Source organism: Vitis vinifera, chromosome 18 (assembly GCF_030704535.1).
Source record: "Vitis vinifera cultivar Pinot Noir 40024 chromosome 18, ASM3070453v1".
Classification (NCBI taxonomy): domain Eukaryota; kingdom Viridiplantae; phylum Streptophyta; class Magnoliopsida; order Vitales; family Vitaceae; genus Vitis; species Vitis vinifera.
Window position 1 is genome coordinate 16,753,061 of NC_081822.1, and position 23,948 is coordinate 16,777,008.

Sequence of the window (23,948 nt, forward strand, 5' to 3'; positions counted from 1 at the left end):
AATGTTACAGTCACCCTAACCGTTATCGTAACCATTACCGTTACTGTCACAGTTATTGTCACTTTCAATGTTACCGTCACCTTTACCATTATTGTTACCGTTACTTTTACCATCACCATTACCGTTACCATTACTATTTTCGTTATTATTACCATCACTGATACCATTACCGTCACCGTTAATGTTACCGTTACTGTTACTATTACCGTTACTGTCACTGTCACTATCACCATCATAGTCACCAATACTGTTACCGCCATCATTACCGTTACTATCCCCCTTACTGTCACTATTACCATCAACGTCACCGTTACCGTCATTGTTACCCTTACAATCATCATTACCGTTATTGTCACCGTTATCGTTATCGTTACTGTTACCATTACCGTTACTGTTTGCGATACTGTTATCGTGACCGTTACAGTCATCGTCACCGTTACTGTTACTCTCATCATTAGTATGACTGTTACACATATAGTTACCGTTACTTAAACCTTTATCGTTACCGTTACTCTCATCATTACTATGACTATTATCGTTATAGCGACCGTTACCGTCACCATTACTGTGATCGTCACTGTTATCGTCACTATTATCGTTACCGTTACCGTTATAGTCATCGTCACTGTCACCGTCACTTCCGCTCATAACAAGGGATAACCCTTTTCCTTTATGGAGACGACCAGTCTCTTTTCAATGAGGAAGACTTTACTCGAGTCTCGCCGGTGTCTTCACCAACGTAGTCACCAAGAGCCTCCTTTGCATCATCACCTCGATCGCTCGGGAGTGGTCCCATAGCTGTAATGGCCACTGACGCTACCCCAGGCACATCAGGATCGAATCTCAAGGAACACCTTTCTCAGTTAGAGGTCGGCCCCGCTCAGAAAGATGAGGAGATAATTGCATTTAGAGGGCGTACCACTCAAAATCCTCATCCGATAGTGGAAGTCCCGCCTGTGGTCCACACCACTACTCCTGCAACAAGTTACTATTATCGTTACCATTACCATCACCGTAATTTCCATTACTGTCACTATCACCGTTACCGTCATCATCACTGTAACCGTTATCGTTACCATTACCATCACTGTTACTATCACAATAATCGTCACTGTTACCGTTACCGTTCCCGTTGTTGTCCCCATTACAATTACAGTTACCGTCACAGTTACTATCACTGTTATCGTTAGCGTCACCGTCACCGTCACCGTCACTGTTATTATCACCGTGACCATTATCGTTACCATTACCATTACCCTCACCGTTACTATCACAATAACCATCATTGTTACCCATTACCGTTCCCGTTGCCATCACTATTACAATTACCATCACCGTTACCGTCGTTGTTACCATCACCGTTACTAACACAGTTACCATCACCGTTACTATTACCGTTACCATTACCATTCCCGTTGACATCACTATTACAATTACCATCACCGTTACCGTCACTGTTACCATCACCGTTACTAACACAGTTACCATCACCGTTACTATTACTGTTACCATCACTGTTACTGTCACCGTTATCGTTATCGTTACCGTCATCGTTACCGTCACCATTACCGTTATCGTTTCCATTACCGTCACCATTATCATTACTGTTACCATTATCGTTACTGTCATTGTTAATGTCACTCTTATCGTTACTGTTACTGTTACTATCACTGTGACTATCATCGTTACCATTACCGTTGTCGTCACCATTACCATTACCATTAAAGTTACCGTTACCATCACTGTTAATGTTACCGTTACCATTACCGTTACCATTATCGTCACTGTCACTGTCACCATCATAGTCACTAATACTGTTACTGCCACCGTTACCGTTACTATCACCGTTACCATCACTATTACCGTTAACGTCACCGTTATCCTTACCATCACTATTACTGTTATCGTCACCGTTATCAATACCATCACTATTATCATTATCATTGTCGTAACCATTATCGTGACCATTACCGTCACCATCAGCATTACCATTACCGTCACCCTTACAATCACCATGACCATTACTGTCTCTATAACCATGACCGCTACCGTTATTGTTTCTATTATTGTTACTATCATCGTTACCGTTACTATAACCGTTACCGTTACCGTTATCATGATCGTTACCGTAACCGTTATCATCACTGTCACCATTATTGTCATCGTTACCTTGACTGTCACAGTTACCATAACCGTCAACATTACTGTCACCATCACCGTGATTTTCACAATTATCACCATCTTCACCATCACCGTCATCGTTACCATCACTGTTTCAGTCACCGTGACCATGACCGTTACCGTTATTATCATCATTACCGTTACCGTTACCATTACCATTGTCGTCACCGTTACAATGACCGTCACCGTTGCCATCACCGTTACCGTTACGGTCATCATTACCGTTATAGTTACCATCACTGTTACCATTGCCGTTACCTTCACTGTGACCGTTACCATCACCATGACTGTTACCGTTACCATCACCATCATAGTCACCATTACTGTTACTGTCAACATTACCGTTACTATCACCGTTACAGTCATCGTTACCGTTACTATCACCATTACCTTAACTATTACTGTCAACGTCACCGTTACCATTACCGTCACTGTGATCATTACCAATACCATTATCTTTATCATTACTATTACCACTATTATTACTGTCTTCGATACTGTAATCATCACCGTTACCGAGACCGTTATTATCACCGTCACCGTTACAGTTACCATTATTGTCACTGTCATCGTTACCGTATTCATAACAGTTAAAGTGACCATTACTAACAGTTACCATTATCGTCACCATTACTGTAACTGTTACCGTTACCGTTACCATCACCGTCACCTGACTGTCACCGTTACTATTACCGTCACTATTACCGTTACCGTAACCAATACCATTACTATTACGTCACTTTTGCCGTTACCTTTATCGTTACCATTATTTTTACCGTCACCGTTATAGTTACTGTTATCGTAACCATTATCGTTACCATTACTGTTACCATTACTGTGACCGTTATTGTGATCATGACCCTTACCATCACCATTATCGTAACCGTCACTATTACCATTACCGTTAGCATTACCGTTAATGTTACTGTGATCGTTACCGTTACTCTCATCATTACTATGACTGTTACCGATACAGTGATCTTTACCATCACCATTACTATGACCGTCACCGTTACCGTCACAGTCACCATTACCGTTACAGTCATTGTCACCATCACCGTCACCATTACCGTTATTGTTTCTGTTATTGTTACTGCTACTTTTACCGTTACTGTTACAGTTATCGTGATCGTTATCGTAACCGTTACCTTTACCGTCACCGTTACTATCATCGTTACCTTGACCCTGACCGTTACTGTCACCGTCACCGTTACCATTACTGTTTCAATCACTGTGACCATCACCATTACCGTTGACGTTACTCTCATCATTACTAGGACTATTACCAATATAGTGACCGTTACTGTCACCATTATCGTGATCGTCAATGTTACCATCATAGTCACCGTGACTGTTACAGTCATCCTCACTATCACCGTCACCATTATTGTTACCAATACCGTTACCATGACCATCTCTGTAATTGCCATTACTGTCATGTTCACCGTTACTGTCACTGTTTCCGTCACCGTCGCCATTACCATCACTGTCACCGTCACCATTACCGTCGCAGTAACCGTCACAGTTATCGTTACCGTTACCGTCACTGCTATCGTTATCGTCACCATTACCATTACCGTCATCGTTACTGTTACCATAATTGTGAACGTTATCATCACCGTTACCGTGACTGTCCTCGTTACCGTTACCGTCATTGTCACCATCACCATTACCATTACCGTTACTATCACCGTTACCATCACTATTACTGTCAACATCACCTTTACCGTTACCATCATTGTTACCATTACCGTCACCATTATCATTACCAACACTGTTATCGTTATCGTTATTGTTACCATTATTGTTACCGTATTCGATACTGTTATCATCACCATTACCGTGACTGTTACCATTACCGTCACCGTAACTATTACCATAACCGTTACAATCACCGTCAATTATCATTATTGTCACCTTGACTGTTACGATTATCGTTACCATAACCATAACCATTAAAGTGACCATTACCGTGACAATTACAATTATCTTCACCGTTACTGTAGTCATTACCGTTACCTTCACCGTAACCGTTACTGTCACCGTCACCTCATTGTCATCGTTACCGTTACAATCACAGTCACTATTACCGTTACCATCACCATAACCATTATAATAACCTTAACCGTAACCGTTACCATCACCGTCACCATCACCCTTACCGTCACCGTTACCATCATTGTTACCGTGACCGTTATCATGACCACGATCATTACCATCACCATCACCTTATCCGTCACTATTACCATTACCGTCACCATTACCGTGACCGTGATCGTTTCCATCACCGTTATCGTTACCGTTACTGTTACCATCACCGTTACCGTCGCAGTGACCGTCATTGTTACCGTTACCGTTATCATCACCATTACCGTTATTGTTACCGTTACCATCACCATTATCATTTCCGTAATCGTGAACATTATCGTCACCATTACAGTTACGGTGACCGTCCTCGTTACCGTTACCGTCATCATTACCATCACTATTACCGTTACCGTTACCGTCACCGTCACCATCACAATCACCACTACCGTTACCATCATCGTTACCGTTACTATCATCGTTACCATTACCATCACTATTACCGTTAGTATCACCGTTACCGTCAGTATTACTATCACCGTTACCGTCACTATTACTGTCAACGTCATCGTTACCGTTAGTATCATCGTTACCATCACTATTACTCTCAACGTCACTGTTACCGTCACTATTGCTGTTACCGTTACCGTCCCCGTTACCATTACTATCACCGTTACCATCACTATTACCATCAACGTCACCGTTACCGTCACTATTACTGTCAACGTCATTGTTACCGTCACCGTTACCGTTACCGTCACCATTATCATTACCAACACCGTTATCATTATTGTTACTATTACCATTACTATTATCGTATTTGATACTGTTATCGTCACCATTACCATTATCGTTATCGTTACTGTTACCATTACTATGATGGTAACGGTCATGGTCATATTCACGGTTACGATATTGGTTACGGTGATAGTAACGATAACGATGACGGTAACAGTAATGGTTACTGTAACGGTGACGGTAATAGTAACAGTAATGGTAATGGTAATAATCACGGTAACGGTGATGGACACGGTGATTGAAACAGTGATGGTAACGGTGATGGTGACGGTGAGGGTGGCGATAACTGTGATGGTCACAGTGACGGTGACGGTAACGATGACGGTTATGTAATAGTCACAATCAAGGTAATGATGACGGTAATGGTGATGGTAACGATTACGGTAATAGTCATGATAACAATAACGGTAACGGTGATGGTAATAATAATAAAAACAATAATGGTAACGATAACGGTGATGGTAACATAAACGGTAATGATCACGGTGACTATAACGGTGACAATAATGGTAATGGTGACGGTGATGGTAATGGTTATGGTAACAGTTATGGTGATGGTGACTTTAACAGTCATGATAACGGTGAAGATAAGGGTATCACGGATGGTAACGGTAATGGTAATGGTAAGATAACGATAACGGTGACGGTATTGATAACGGTGATGGTAATGGTAATGGTAATGGTGATGGTTAGGGTAACGGTGACAGTAATTGGAAACGGTGATGTTTACGGTAATAGTGACGGTAACAGTGATAGTAACGGTAATGGTGACGGTATCGGTATTGGTGACTATGAGAGTGATAGTAACGGTAAAGGTAACGGTAATGGTGATGGTAACTTTAATGGTAACGGTAATAGTGATGGAAATGGTAATGGTCACGGTCATGGTAATGGTAATGGTGACGATAACGATCACGATTACGGTGATGGTAATGATAACAGTGACGGTAATGGCAATAGTGATTGTAACGATGATATTGACGATAACAGTGACGATAATGGTAACAGTAAAAGTAACAATGATGGTAACGGTAAGGGTGAAGATAATTGTCATAATGACGGTAATGGTGACGGTGAAGGTAATGATAATGGTCACAGTCACGCTAATGGTAACGGTAATGGTGACAGTCACGATAAGGGTGACGGTCACGATAAGGGTGACGGTTACGATAATGGTGATGGTAACCATCACGGTCACAATAACAATGACGGTAATGGTAATGGTTACGATAACGGTGACAATAAAAATAACGGTAACGATAACAATGATGGTAACAGTAACGGTAATGGAAACGGTTACGGTGATGGTAATAGTAATGGTAACGGTAACAATGACAGTGAGGTGACAGTGACAATAATGGTTACAGTGACGGTAACGGTAACGGTTATATTAATGGTGACAATAATTATAACTTTCACGGTAACAGTCACTTTAACAATTATGGTTACAGTAACGATAATCGTAACGGTCATGGTGACAATAACGGTAATTGTAATGGTGATGGTGATAGTAATGGTTATGGTAACAGTTACGGTGATGGTGACGATAACAATATCGAAGACTATACCAATAATGGTAACGGTGACGATACTTGTATTAAAGATGGTAGTAGTAATGGTAATGGTAGCGATAACGATAACGGTGTTGGTAATGATAACGGTGACAGTAACAGTAACGGTGACATTGATAGTAATAGTGATGGTAACGATAACGGTGATAGTAATGATAACAGTGATGGTAACAATGATAGTAAAGGTAATGATGACGATAATGATGATAGTAACGGTAATGGTGATTGTGATGGTGACGATAACATTTATGGTGATGGTGACGGTGACGGTAACGGTAACGGGGACGGTCACCGTAACGGTAATGGTGACAATAAAGTTCATGATTACGGTAAAGATAACGGTGACGACAACGGTAACGATAACAATAATGGTAACGGTGATGATAACGATAACGATAACAGTGACGGTTACTACGATGGTAAGGGTGATAGTAATGATAACGGTAATGGTAACAGTAACAGTAATGGTAACGATAACGATAACGATGACGGAAATGGTCACGGTAATGGTAATAGTGACGGTTACGGTAATGGTGATGGGAACGATCATAGCCACGATAACGATCACAGTAACTGTGACGGTAATGGTTATAGTAATGGTTACGGTGATGGTAATGGTAACGGTAATGATTACAATAACTGTAACTGTAACGGTGATGGTAATAGTAATGGTAATGGAAACGGTAATGAGGATGGTAACGGTGACGGTAATGGCTATATTTATGATTACTGTAATGGTTACGGTGATGGTAACGGTAATAGTGACCGTGATTATAATAATAACGGTAATGGTAATGGTAACGGTGATGATAACGGTAAAGTAACGGTAAAAGTAACAGTAACTGTAACAGTGATGGTTACGATAATGATTATGGTAACGATTATGGTGATAGTAACGATAAAAGTAACTGTAACTGTTACAGTGACGGTGACAATAACGATCACTATAACTGTGATGGTAATAGTAACCGTAATGGTAACAATAACGATGACGGTAACAGTAATGAAAATGATGACAGAAACGGTGATGGTGATTGTAAAAGTGACGGTAACGATAACAGTGACGGTAACGATAATGGTGACGATGACGGTGGCAGTAACGGTCACAGTCACGCTGATGGTAACGGTGATGGTGACGGTAACGGTGATTATAACGATGATGGTAACAGTGACACTAATGGCTATGATAACGGTAATGATGACGATGACGATGACGGTAACAGTATCGGTAACAATCACAATAACGGTGATGGTAACGTTGTTGATAATGGTAATGTTTATAGTGACGGCAATGGTAACACTCTCGGTAATGGTCACGATAATGGTTATGGTGACGGTAACAATAACGGTGACGGTTATCGTAACGATAATAGTAATGGTGATGGTGACAATAACGGTAACCGTGACAGTAACAGTGACTCTAACGGTTATGGTAACAATGACGGTCAGAGTAATGGTAATTATAATGGTGAAGGTTATGGTGACAGTGATGGTAACAGTGACAGTGACGGTGACTGTAACGGTGATGGTAACAGTGACTGTAACGGCTCAGGTGACAATCACTGTAACGGTAACAGTGATGGTAACGGTAATGGTAACGGTGACGGTAATATTAACGGTAACGATAATTGTTACGGTGACAGTAATGGAGATGGTCAAGGTGATTGAAATGGAGATGGTAACGGTAACAGTGACGGTAACGGTGAAGGTAACAGTTACAGTAACGGTTACGATAACGATTATAGTAAAGGTTATGGTAACGATTACAGTAAAGGTTACGATCATGATAAGGGTAATGGTAATGGTCACGATAATGGTAATGGAAACGGTGATGGTGACAATTACGGTAACCGTAATGGTAACAATAACAATGACGATTACGGTATTGGTGACGGTAACGGTCACCATCATGGTAATGTTCACAGTAACAATGACGGTAATTATGATGGTAAAGGTGACGATAATGGTCACGGTGATGGTAATGATAACGGTAACGGTGACAGTGACGGTGACGACAAAGGTGATGGTGACGGTGATGACAATGGTAACGATGATGGTAATGGTGACGATAACTATGATGGTAGCGGTAATGGGGACGGTCATGGTAACGGTAATGGTGACGATAATGTGCACGATTACAGTAACGGTAACGGTGATGGTAATGGTAATGGTAACTTTAACGGTAATGGAATTATAATTGTAACGGTAACAGTGAAGATTGCGGTAACGGTGCTAGTAATGGTAATGGTAACAGTAATGGTCACAGTGATGATAACGGTGATGGTGACGATAATGGTGATAGTGACGTTAACGGTAATGGTGATAGTGACAGTAATGGCGATTATGATGATGGTCATGGTAACGGTGAGGGACATGGTGATTGAAACAGTGACGGTAATAGTGACGGTGACGGTGACGGTGGCGATAATTATGACGGTAACGATGACGGTTACAGTAACAATCACGATCAAGGTAACAATGACGGTAACAGTGATGGTAATGGTAACGGTGATAGTAACGGTAATGGTAACAGTCACGATAACGGTAACGGTGATGGTAATAATAACAGAAACAATAACGGTAACGATAACGGTGATGGTAACAGAGACGATAACGGTAACAGTGATGGTAATAGTAATGGTGACGGTGATGTTAACGGCCATGATAACGATGAAGATAACGGTATTGCGAATGATAACAGTAATGGTAATGATAACGATAACGATAACGGTGACGGTACTGATAACGGTGATGGTAAGGGTAATGGTGACGATAATAGTGATAGTAACGGTAACGGTGACGATAACAGTATTGGTGACTATGATGGTGACTGTGACGGTAACGGTAATGGTGACGGTAATGGTAACGATGATGGTAACCTTAACGGTAACGGTAATGGTGATGGAAATGGTAATGGTCACGGTCACGGTAATGGTGATAGAAATGGTAATGGTCACGGTCACAGTAACGGTAACGGTGACGATAATTGTCATGATGATGGTAACGATAACGTTCATGGTCACAGTAACGGTAACAGTGATGGTAACGTTGATGATAACGGTGACTGTGATGGTAACGATGACAGTAACGGTGACAGTCATGGTAACAGTATCGATAACGGTATAATGAAAACCGTAACGGTGACTATAATAGTAACGGTAATGGTAACGGTAACGGTAATAATAACGGTGACAAAAACGGTCACGGTAACGGTGACGGTCACGATCACGGTAATGGTGACGGTAATGGTAACGATAACAGTAACTATAACGGTGATTGTAAAAATAATGGTAACGATAAAGGTAATGATAACAGTGATGCTAACAGTAACGGTAACAATAACGGTGATGGTAACGATGATGGTAACAGTAACGGTAATGAAAACGATAACGGTGATGGAAACAGTGACGGTAACGATTACAATAACAGTAATGGTGACTGTGGTAGTAATGGTAATGATAACGGTGACAATGAGGTGACGGTGACGGTAATGGTTATGATGACAATAACAGTAACGATTATAGTAACGGTGACGATAATTATAACTTTCACAGTAACGGTCACTTTAACGGTTATGGTTAGGGTAACGATAACTGTAATGGTGACGGTGACAATAATGGTAATTGTAACGGTGATGATGATAGTGACGGTTATGGTAACAGTTACGATGATTGTGACGGTAATGGTCAAGGTAACAGTGACAATAACAGTATCGAATAAGGTAACAGTAATGGTAACGGTGACGATGCCTATATGAAAGACAGTAGTAGTAATGGTAACTGTAACAATAACAATAATGGTGTTGGTAATGATAACGGTGACGGTAACAGTAATGGTAACGGTAACGGTAACAGTGACATTGATAGTAGTAGTGATGGTAACGGTGATAGTAACGGTAATAGTGATGGTAACGGTGATAGTAAAGGTAACGATGACGGTAACAGTGATAGTAACGATAACGGTGATGGTAATGATAACAGTGACGGTCATAGTGACGGTAATGGTAATGGTGACGGTAACGGTGATGGTAACAATGACTGTAATGGTAATGGGGACGGTCACCGTAACTGTAATGGTGATGATAACGTTCACGATTACAGTAATGCTAACGGTGACGGTAATGGTTACGGTGATAGTAACGGTAATGGTAACTGTGACAGTAATGGTAACGGTAACGGTGACAGTGAGGTGACGATGGCAGTAATGGTAACGGTAATGGTGATGGTAATGGTAATGGTGATTGTGATGGTGACGATAATGGTAACGGTGACGATAATGGTAACGATAATGGTAATGGTGATGGTGATGGTAATGATGACGGTAATGGTAATGGGGACGGTCACCATAATAGTAATGGTGACAATAACATTCACGATTACGATAACGACAACGGTGACGGTAATAGTAATGGTAACAATAATGATAATGGTGATGATAACGATAACGATAACAATGATGGTTACTATGATGTTAACGATAACGGTAACAGTAATGGTGATGGTAACTGTAATGGTAATAGTAACTATAACGATAACGATGACAGAAACGGCCACGATCACGGTAATGGTGACGGTTACGATAATGGTGATGGTAATGGTCATGGTCACGATAACGGTCACAGTAACTGTGACGGTAATGGTGACAGTAATGGTTACAGTAACGGTAATGGTAAAGGTAATGGTTACGATAACTGTAATTGTAACGGTGATGGTAAAAATTACTGTAAAGGTAAAGGTAACGGTAACAGTGATGGTAACAGTGACACTAACAGTAATGGTAACGGTAACGATGACGGTAACAATTATGATTACAATTACTGTAACGGTTACGATAATAGTGACTGTGATTGTAACAGTAACGGTAACGGTGATAGTGAGATGACGGTGATGATAACGGTTACATTGACGATAACGGTAACGATTATAATAACGGTGAAGTTAATGGTAACTATCACGGTAACGGTCACTTTTACGGTTATGGTTACGGTAACGATAATCGTAATGGTGATGGTGATCATAATGGTAATTGACAGTGATAGTAACGGTTATGGTAACAGTTACGGTGACGGTGACGATAATGGTCATGGTAACGGTAACGGTGAGGATAACAGTATAGAATATGGTAATAGTAATGGTAGTAGTAACGATAACGATAATGGTGTTGGTAATGATAACGGTGACGACAATGGTAACGATGACTGTAAGGTAACGGTGACGATAACAGTAACGTTGACAGTAATAGTGACCCTTACCATCACCATTACCGTGACCGTCGCCGTTACTCACTGTTACCATTACCGTTATAGTCATCGTAACCATCACCATTATTGTTACCGTTACCATGACCATCACCGTAATCACCATTACTGTCACTATCACCGTTACCGTCACTATTACCGTTATAGTCATTGTCATTGTTACCTTTATCATCACCGTGATCATTATCGTTACTATTACCGTCACCAATACTGTCACTGTTACCGTAATCATTACCGTTACAATTATCGTTTCCATTACCTCTACCGTCACCGTTCTCGTTACCATCATCGTTCCCGTTACCATCATCGTTACTGTTACAATAATTGTGTACGTTATCATCACCATTATCGTTACCGTGACTGTCCTGATTACCGTTATTGTCATAGTTATCGTCACCGTTACTGTCACCGTCACCATTATCGTTACCGTTATCATTACCGTCACCATGACCATTATCGTCACCTTTAGTGCCACCGTTACCGTCATTGTTACTGTGAATGTTACCATGATCGTGACCGTTACCATAACCGTCACCGTTACTATCATTGTTACAGTTACCATTACTATTACCGTCATCGTAATTGTAACCATCACCGTTACCATTACAGTTATCATGATCGTTACCTTTACCGTTATCGTGATTGTAAACTTTACTGTAATCGTTACTGTAACCATTATTGTAACCGTTACAGTCACCGTTATCGTCACCATCACTCTTATCGTCACCGTTACCATTACCATCTCTATTTTCATCACCTTTACCGTCTCTGTTACTGCCACCGTAACAATTATCGTTACCGTTAATATTACCGTCACTGTTACCGTGATCGTTACCATTACCATTACTGTTACCATTACATTGACCGTCACCATTACCACTACCGTTATTGCTTCTACCACCGTCACCCTAGCCGTTACCATCACTATTACCATCACCGCTACAGTCACCATCAGCGTCACCATTACCGTTACTGTCACCGTCACCGTCACCGTAACCGTCACCATTACAATTACCATTACTCTCACCGTCTTTGTTACCATCACCATAACCGTTAACGTCACTATTACTGTCACGGTTACCGTTATTGTCATCGTCACTATTACTATTATCGTTATGATAACCGTCACTGTTATTGTTACCGTCACCATTATTGCTACCGTTATCGTTACCGTCACCATAACTATTATCGAGAGTGTTACTGTTACTGTCACTATAAATGTTACCATTACAGTTACTGTCACCATTACCATTAGCGTTACCATTACTGTTACCATCACTGTGACCATCATCATGACCGCCACTGTTATCGTTATCGTCACCCTTAACGTCATTGTGATTTTCACCATCACCATTAGCATCTTCGTTACTGTCACCGTCACCGTTACTGTCACCATTATCGTCATAGTTACCGTGACTATGACCGTGACCGTTACTATCATTGTTACCGTCATCGTTACCGTAACCGTTACCGTAACCGTTACCTTTACCGTTACTGTTATCGTCACTATAACCCTTATCGTTACCTTCACTATAACTATTACCGAGACCATTACCAAGAGTGTTACAGTTACCGTCACTATAAACGTTACCGTTACCGTTACTGTTAGCGTCACCATTACTGTTACCGTCACCATGACCATCATCATGACCGCCACTATTATCGTCACCATTACAGTCACCGTTAACGTCGTTGTGACCATAACCATCGTCATTACCATCATCGTCACCGTCACCGTTACTGTCACCATTACCGTCACTATTATCATGACCGTCATCGTTACCGTTACTGCCACCGTTACCGTTAGCGTCACCATTACTATCACCGTCACTGTGTCTATCACCATGACCGACACTATGATCATCAGCATGACCGATACTATTATCATCATCGTGACCGTAACCATCACCGTTAGCATCATCATTACCGTCACCATTACCGTTACTATTACCATGACCATGACCGTGACCGTGACCATTATCATCATTGTTACCATCATCGTTACCTTTACCGTTATTATAACCATTACTATCACCCTTACCATCACTGTTACCATCACCATCACCGTTATCGTCATCGTTACTGTCACCATTATCATCACTGTTGCAGTTATCGTCACCGTTACTATAACCATCACTACTGCCATTACCTTCACCGTTACTGTTACCATCACCGTTATCGTTACGGTTACTGTCACCATTATTGTTACTGTTACCATTACCCTCACCGTTACTATTACCATCACCATTACCATTACCGTCACCATTACCATTACTGTTACTGTCCATGATATCGTTACTGCTACTGTTACCATCCCTATCACCGTTACCCTCACCGTTATCGTTATTGTCACCGTAACTGTTATCGTCACTATTACCGTCACCTTTACCTTTGTAGTCACTATTACCACCACCGTCACCGCCACCGTTATTATTACTGTCATAGTCACCATTACCGTTACTGTCACCATAACTGTTACCATCGTTGTCAACTTTATCGTCACCATTTCCGTCATCGTTACCATCTCCATTACTGTTACAATTATTGTTACTGTTATCGTTACCTTTACCATGACCGTTACCGTTAGCGTTACTATTACCGTCACTTTTACCGTTACCTTTACCTTTACTGATATTGTTACCGTCATTGTTTCCGATACCGTCACCGTAACCATTACCGTCACTGTTACTTTAATCGTTAACGTGATCGTGAACGTTACCATCACCATTCCCGTAACCATCACCGTTATAGTCACTCTTACCAGAACTGTTACAATAATCGTAATCATCATCGCTATCGTCACCATTATCGTTACAATTACTATCACCGTTACCATTATCATCACCGTAATTGTTATCGTCACTATTACTATTACTATCATCGTTATCGTAACTATTATTGTTACCGTTAGGGTTACTGTCAGCATCACCATCACCATAACCATCACCCTTATCTTTACTGTTGCGGTCACCATCACCGTTATTGTTACCGTTAATGTTACAGTCACCCTAACCATTATCATAACCGTTATTATAACCGTCACCGTTATCGTCACTTTCAACATTACCATCATCGTTATAGTTATTGTTACCGTTACTTTTACCATCACCATTACTGTTTTCGTTACTGTTACCGTCACTGATACCATTACCGTTACTGTTACCGTCATAGTAACTGTCACCGTTACTGTTACCGTCATCATTACCATGACCATGATCGTTATCATTAGTGTCATCGTCACCGTTAGCGTTACTGTCACCATAACCATTATCGTTACCGTCACCGTAACTGTTACCGTCACCATCACCATTATCGTCATTGTCACCGTTACTGTCACCATTTTCATTATCGTTTTCATCACCGTTACCGTCATTGTTATTGTTACCATTACAGTTACTGTTACCGTCATAGTTCCCATTATCGTTACCATTATCGTTACTGCCACTATCACTGTTACCGTTACCATTACAATTACCGTAATTGTTACAATAATTGTTATCATAACCGTTACTGTCACCATTACCGTTATCGTCATAGTTATTGTCACCGTTACCATAACCGTGATCGTGACCGTTACTGTTACCATTACAGTCACCGAAACCATTACCGTAACCGTTACTATCACCATTATCGTCATCGTTATAGTCACCGTCACCATTATCGTCACCGTCATCATTACCGTCACCATTACCTTGAGCATGAGCATGGTCGTTACCATCACTGTCACCGTTATAGTCACCGTTACCTTCACTGTTTCCAGCACCGTTACCGTCACCGTTACCGTTACCATTACCGTCACAATTACCCTGATCCTTACCATTATTGTCATTGTCACCGTTACTTTTACCATCATCGTAACCGTTACAATTACAATAACCGTTACCATTACAATAACCGTTACCATCACCATTACCGTCATCGTTACCGTTACCGTCACCGTCATTGTCACCGTTACCGTTACCATTACTATTACTATTATTGTCACCGTTACCATGACCGTTACCATCACTATTAGCTTCATCGTTACCGTTACCATTACCGTTACCATCATTATTAGCTTCACCATTACCATTACAGTCACCATCACCGTTACCGTCACCGTTACCGTTACCATTACCGTCACAATTACCCTGATCCTTACTATTACTGTCATTGTCACCGTTACTTTTACCATCATCGTAACCATTACTGTTACAATAACCGTTACCATCACCATTACCGTCATCGTTACCATTACCGTCACCATTACTTTTACCATCATCGTAACCATTACCGTTACAATAACCGTTACCATCACCATTACCGTCATCGTTACCGTTACCGTCACCGTCATTGTCACCGTTACCGTTACCGTTACCATTACTATTACTATTATTGTCACCGTTACCATGACCGTTACCATCACTATTAGTTTCACCGTTACCATCACTATTAGTTTCACCGTTACCATTACCATTACCGTTACCATCACTATTAGCTTCACCATTACCATTACAGTCACCGTCACTATTACCGTCACCATTTCCATCACCATTATCGTCACCATTACCGTTCACCTTTTTCGTCACCATTATCTTCACCGATATTGTTTTCATTACTGTCACTGTTTCCATCACCGTTACAATGACTATTACCATTACTTTTACCATTACTATTACCGTCACCGTAACCTTTATAGTCACCTTTACCATCACTGTTACTGTGACGGTTACCATTACCGTCACCGTTATCGTCACCGTTACCATCATTGTCATTGTCACCGTTACCATTACCGTTAACGTTACTATCATCGTAACCGTTACTATTACCATCATTGTTACCATCACCGTTACTATCGCCGTAACTGTTACCTTTACCGTTATCGTTATTGTTACCGTCACCATTTTCATTACCGTTACCATTACCGTTACCATTGTTGTTACCATTACCGTCACTGTAACCATTATCGTCACGGTTATTGTGACCGTTACCATGATCCTGATCATTACCATCACCATTACCGTAACTGTTATAGTAACCGTAAGGGTCACCATTACCATTACTGTTACTATCATTGTCATCATTACCGCCACCTTTACCATTACGTCATTATTATCGTTGTTGTCACCGTCAATGTCACTATTATTGTCACTGTTGCAGTTACCGTTACCTTTATTCTCACCATTACTGTTATCGTCACCATTATCATTACCGCTATAGTTACCATCACCGTTACTGTTACAGTTACCGATATCGTCACCGTTACTGTTATAGTTACCAATACCATCAACGTCATCGTCATTGTCACCGTCACCGTCACCATCACCATCACCCTTACCTTTACCATTACGGTCACCATCATCGTTATTGTTTCCATTGCTGTTACCGTCACCGTAATCATTACCGTCACCGTTATCGTCACTTTCTATTTTACCGTACCGTCATGGTTACCATTATTGCTATGGTTACTTTTACCATCACCATTATTGTTACCGTTATTGTTACTATCATCGATACCATTACCATTTTCGTTTTCATTACTATTACCATCATAGTAACTATAACCGTCACTGTTACCGTCGCTGATACTATGACCATTACCGTCAGCATGACTATGACTGTTACTACCATCGTGATCATGACCGTTACCATAATCATTAGTGTCATCGTCACCGTTACTGTCACTATAACCGTTATTGTTATTGTCATCGTCACTCTTACAATTATTGTTACTTTTACTGTTATCGTCATTGTTACCATTAACGTTTCTGTCACCGTTACCATCATCATAACTGTGAATGTTACCGTCACCGTCACCGTTACAGCTACCATTACCGTTATTGTTACCCTGACCGTTGCCGTTACCATTACTCTCGCCGTCACCGTTACTATTATCGCCACCATAACCATTACTGTAACCGTCACCGTCACCATTACTATCGTCGTTACCATCACCGTCACCATCACCATTTCTGTCACTGTTTCTGTCACCATTACAGTCACTGTTATCGTCACCGTTACCATCACCGTTACCATTACCATTACCGTTACTGTTATCGTCACCATTACCGTGATCGTTATCGTTACCGTTATAGTCATCGTCATCGACACCGTTACCGTCACTATAATCGTTACCATCATTGTTACCGTCACCATTACCTTCACCGTTACCATTACTGTCACCGTCACCATCATCGTCACCATTTCTGTCACCATTATCATCACCGTTACTATCACCATTACCGTCACCGTTTTCGTCACCATTACCGTCATCGTTACAATCACTATTTTCGTCACCGATGTTGTGACCATTACCGTTACTGTTACTGTCATCGTTACAATGACTGTTACCATTATGGTTACTGATACTGTTACCATTACCATTACCATCACTATTATTGTCACTGTTACCGTAACAATTATCATTAGCTTTACTGTCATCATTACTGTGACCATTACCATGAGCGTCGTTATGATCGTCACCAGTACCGTAATCGTCACCTTTACCATCATTGTTACTGTTACCGTTACCGTCACCCTTATCGTTACCATTTCCATTATCGTCACTGTCATCTTCATCGTTATTGTTATCATTACCGTCATCGTAACCGTTACTGTAATCGTTATCGTAACCGTTACTGTAATCATTACCGTAACCGTTATTGTCACTGTTATCATCACTGTCACTGTTACCGTCACTGTCACTGTTACCGTCACTGTTATTGTCACTGTAACTTTTACCGTTATCGATACTATTATCATCACCGTTACCATGATAGTTATCGTTACGGTTACAATGACCGTTACTATTACCGTTAGCGTTACAGTGACCGTCACAGTTTCCATTACCATTACTCTTTCCATTACCATTACCATTACCGTTACCGTCACCATAATCATTACCATCACTATTACCGTCACCGTTATCGTTACTGTCACCGTCATCGTTGCAACTACCATTACTATCACCGTCACCGTTACTATCACCGCCACCGTTACCATCACCGTCATCGTCATCGTTACTATTACCATTACCGCTATCATAACCATTGTTGTCACCGTTACTATCACTATCACTGTTGCTGTTACCGTGACCGTTATCATTACCGTTATAGTCATCGTCATCGTCACCGTCATCGTTACCATTATCGTTACTGTAATCATTACCATCATTGTTACCGTCGCCGTTACCATTACTATCGTCGTCACCATTTTTATCACCATTATCATCATCGTTACTATTACCATTACCGTCACCGTTTTCGTCACCATTACCATCATCGTTACAGTCACTATTTTCATCACCGATGTCGTGACCATTACCGTTACTGTTACTGTCAACGTTACCATTATGGTTACTGATACTGTTACCATTACCGTTACGATCACTATTATCGTCACTGTTACCGTAAAAATTATCGTTAGCTTTACTGTCATTATTTCTGTGACCATTACCATGACTGTTGTTGTGATAGTCACCAGTACCGTAATTGTCACCATTACCATCATTGTTATTATTACCGTTACCGTCACCCTTACCCTTACCATTTCCATTATCGTTACTGTCACCTTCATCGTTATAGTTATCGTTATCGTTACCGTCACCGTCACCGTCACCGTAACCGTTACTGTAATCATTACCGTAACCGTTACTGTAACCATTACCGTAACCGTTACTGTAACCATTACCGTAACCGTTACTATAACCATTACCGTCACTGTCATTGTTACTGTCACTGTAACTGTTACCGTTACCGATACTATTATCATCACTGTTACCATGAAAGTTACCGTTACGGTTACAATGATTGTTACAGTTATCGTTAACGCTACAGTGACCGTCACAGTTGCCATTACCGTTACTCTTTCCATTACCGGTACCGTCACCATAACCGTTACCATCACTGTTACCGTCACCGTTATCGTTACTGTCACCGTCATCGTTACAATTACCATTACTATCACTGTCACCGTTACTATCACCGTCATCGTCACCGTTACTGTTACCATCACTGTTGCTGTTACCATTACCGTCACTGTTAGCTTTATCGTTATCATTGCCATTACTGTTACCGTTATCGTAACCCTTACTGTCATCGTTACCATCACCGTTACAATTATCGTCACCAATGTCATGACCATTACCGTTACCGTAACCGTTACTATAATCATTACCGTCTTTGTCACTGTTACCGTCACTGTTACTGTCACTGTAACTGTCACTGTAACTGTTACCATTACCGATACTATTATCATCACCGTTACCATGACAATTACCATTACGGTTACAGTGACCGTTACCGTTACCGTTACCGTTAGCGCTATAGTGACCGTCACTATTACCATTACCGTTACCGTCACCATAACCGTTACCATCACTGTTATCGTCACCGTTATCATCACCGTTACCGTTTCTGTCATCATCATCGTTACAATTACCATCACTATCACCGTCACCGTTACGATTACTGTTACCATAACCATAATCGTTAAAGTGATAGTTACCATTATCATCATTGTTACCTTCACCGTTACCATTTCCGTTATCGTGACCATCATCGTTATCGTCACTGTTACTATCACTCTTACCGTTATTGTTACCGTTATTGTTATTATTAATGTTACCATAACTGTTACCGTTATCGTAACCATTACTTTCACTGTTACCGTTATCATCACCGTTATTTCACCATTACCATTACTATTATCGTTACCATCACCATTACTGTCACCATCACCATTACTGTTACTGGTATCGTAACCGTTACTGTGACCATTACCGTCAACGTTATCGTCACCATTACTATGACCGTGACCGTAATCATCACCATTATCGTCACCGTCACTGTTACCATCATCATTACCATTACAACCACCATTACCATTACCGTTGTCGTAACCGTTATTATTATCACAACCACTGCTATCACCATTATTATCATCATCCTCATTATCGTCACCATTATTGTTATCGTTACCATGATCGTTATCGTTTCTGTTACCATCACCATTATCGATACTGTTACCGTCACCGTTATCGGCACCATTACCGTTACTGAAACCATTACAGTTATAGGAACCGTTACCATTACTATTACTGTTATCGTAACTGTTACATTTATTATAACCGTTACCGTCTCTATTACCGTAACTGTTACCGTTATTATAACTATTACTGTCACTATTACCGTAACCGTTACTGTCACCATAACTGTTATCGTCACTGTGACCATCACCATAACTGTTACCGTCACTGTGACCGTCACCGTTATCGTCGCCATTACCGTTAGTGCTACAGTCATCATTACCATGACCGTTTATGACTGTGACCATTACCGTTACCTTTATCGTCACCGTTACCATCATCATGACCATTATCGTCACCCTTACCGTTATTGTTATCGTCACGTTATCGTTACCGTCATAATGGTCATTATCGACACCTTTACTGTCTCCATTATGGTAATCATTACTGTTAACGTCATTGTTACCAATACCATTACCGTTACCGTCATCGTAACCAATACCGTCACCATTATCGTCACCGTCATTTTGACCATTACTATGACCGTGACTGTTATCGTCATACTACCATCACCGTCACTATTACCGTCACTGTTATCGTTACCGTTACCTTCACCATCACCATTACTATTATCATGATCGTTACCGTGATCGTTACTGTTACTGTCATTATTACCGTTACTGTCACCGTTATCGTCACTTTTATCGTCAACATCACTGTTACAGTCACTGTGGTCGTTACCATCACCATTATTGTTATCATTACCGTTAGTGTTACCGTCATCGTTACCGTTATCGTTACCTTCACCGTCACCATTACCATCATCATGACCATTATTCTCACCCTTACCATTACTGTTACCGTCATCGTTATCGTTACTGTCATTGTTACCGTTATCGTCACTGTTATTGTCAACATCAGTGGTACCATCAATGTTGTGCTTACCGTCACCGTTACGATCATCGTTACCGTTACCGTTACCGTCACCATTACCATTACCGTTACCGTCCACGATACCGTTACCATCACTGTTATTGTTATCGTTATCATCACCCTCACCATCACCTTTACCATTACTGTTACAGTCACCGTCATCATTACCTTTACCGTTATCATTACCATTACCATTACCGTCACCTTTACCGTTATTGTCATTGTTACCGCAACCACTACCGTCACCTTACCATCACTGTTACCATTACCGTTATTGTCACAGTGATCGTTACCGTTTCCGTCATCATAACCGATACCATTACCATAACCGTCATTGTCACCTTTGTCATCATTGTTTATGTCACCTATACCGTTACCTTTACTGTCACCATTACCGTTACCGTTACCGTCTCCATTACCGTCACCGTTACCGTTACTGTTACCATTATCATAACCGTCACCATTACTATTACCATTACTGTCACCGCTATCATTATCGTTACCGTCTCCATTACCATCACCGTTACTGTGACCATCACCGTCATTGTTATCATCACCGTTACCGTTAAAGTTACCATCATCATTATCATCACCATTACTGTTACCATGACCATGACCTTTACCGTTACCTTCACCATCACCGTTATCGTCATCATGACCATTATCGTCACCCTTACTGTTACAATTACCGTCATAGTTACCGTTACTGTCATTATTACCATTACTGTTACCGTTATCGTCATTATTATTATCAACATCGCTGTTATCATCACCGTTATTATTACCGTCACCATTATCGTCACCGTTACAATTATCATCACTATTACAGTTATTGTCACTGCTACTGTTACTGCTACTATTACTGTTACTGCTACTATTACCGTTACCGTTACTGTTACTTTTACTATCACTATCATCGTTACCTTTACAATTACCATAATTTTTACTGTCACCATTTTTGTTATAGTTACAATTGTCATTATCGTTATCGTTACTGTTACTGTTACTGTTACCCTTACCATCACCGTAACCATTACCATCACCATTACTATGACTGTTATTGTGATTGTGACCATTATCATCACCGTCACCGTTACCGTTATCATAATTGTTATCGTCATCGCTATTGTCACTGTTACCATCACTGTTACCATCATCATAATCATCACTGTTACCATCATCGTAATTGTCACTGTTACCATCATCGCCACTGTTACCGTTATCATTACCATTACCTTGATCGTGATCATTACCGTTACCTTCTCCATCATCGTTACCGTCATCATGACCATTATCATCACCCTTACCATTACTGTTACCATCATTGTTATCGTTACTGTCAATGTTACCGTTATTGTCATCGTTATCATCAACATCACCGTTACCGTCTCTTTTACCATTACCGTCATCGCCATCGTAACTCTTACCATCACCGTCACTATTATCGTTACCGTCACCGTTACCATCACCATCACTATTACCATTACAGTCACCGTTACCGTTATCGTCTCTTTTACCATCACCGTTACCGTTACCGTTATTGTTTCTATTATTGTAACCGTCACCATTACCGTTACCGTTACTCTAACCGTTACAATTACCGTTACTCTAATCGTTACCGTTACCATTACCGTTACCGTGACTATTACCGTAATCGTCATAGTTACCATCATTGTGAACGTTATCATCACCGTGATCGTCATCGTTACCGTGACTATTACTGTTACCACTACTATTACTATTATCGTAATCGTTACTATTACTGTCATCATTACCATTACTATCACCGTAACGAATACCATCACAGTCACCATTATCCTCATTGATACCGTTATCATTACCGTTACTCTCATAATTACTATGAATGTTACAGATATAGTGACCGTTATTGTTATTGATACCGTTATCGTTACCATGACCATCACCGTAATTGCCATTACTGTCACTGTCATCATTACCGTCACCGTCATCGACATTGTTATCGTCACCGTGACTGTTACTATTACCATTATAGTCACCGTTACAATCGTAGCAACCGTCACTATTACTGTTACCGTTATCATGACCGTTACCATTACTGTTATTGTCACTGTTACGGTTACCGTCACCGTTACATTAC

At 40.8% G+C, this 23,948-nt stretch overlaps 3 protein-coding genes across 3 annotated transcripts; 1 reads left to right on the top strand and 2 right to left on the bottom strand.

Moving 5' to 3' along the window:
- Positions 1 to 15: 15 nt before the first annotated feature.
- On the bottom strand, positions 16 to 648 carry LOC132253125 (uncharacterized). The gene has a single exon (XM_059734519.1). It carries the CDS (start codon positions 646 to 648, stop codon positions 16 to 18), a length of 633 nt encoding a protein of 210 aa, XP_059590502.1.
- A 22-nt stretch (positions 649 to 670) lies between these two features.
- Positions 671 to 2,547, bottom strand: LOC132253126 (cell wall protein IFF6-like). The gene is made up of 4 exons (XM_059734520.1): positions 2,086 to 2,547; positions 1,768 to 2,002; positions 1,047 to 1,502; positions 671 to 816 (listed from the first exon to the last, which is right to left on the bottom strand). Exons 1-4 carry the CDS (start codon positions 2,545 to 2,547, stop codon positions 671 to 673), a joined length of 1,299 nt encoding a protein of 432 aa, XP_059590503.1.
- A 7,841-nt stretch (positions 2,548 to 10,388) lies between these two features.
- Positions 10,389 to 11,516, top strand: LOC132253127 (uncharacterized). Its single transcript, XM_059734521.1, has 4 exons — positions 10,389 to 10,512; positions 10,616 to 10,721; positions 10,987 to 11,387; positions 11,473 to 11,516. The coding sequence occupies exons 1-4, from the start codon at positions 10,389 to 10,391 to the stop codon at positions 11,514 to 11,516; spliced, it is 675 nt and encodes a 224-aa protein (XP_059590504.1).
- The last annotated feature ends 12,432 nt before the right edge of the window (positions 11,517 to 23,948 follow it).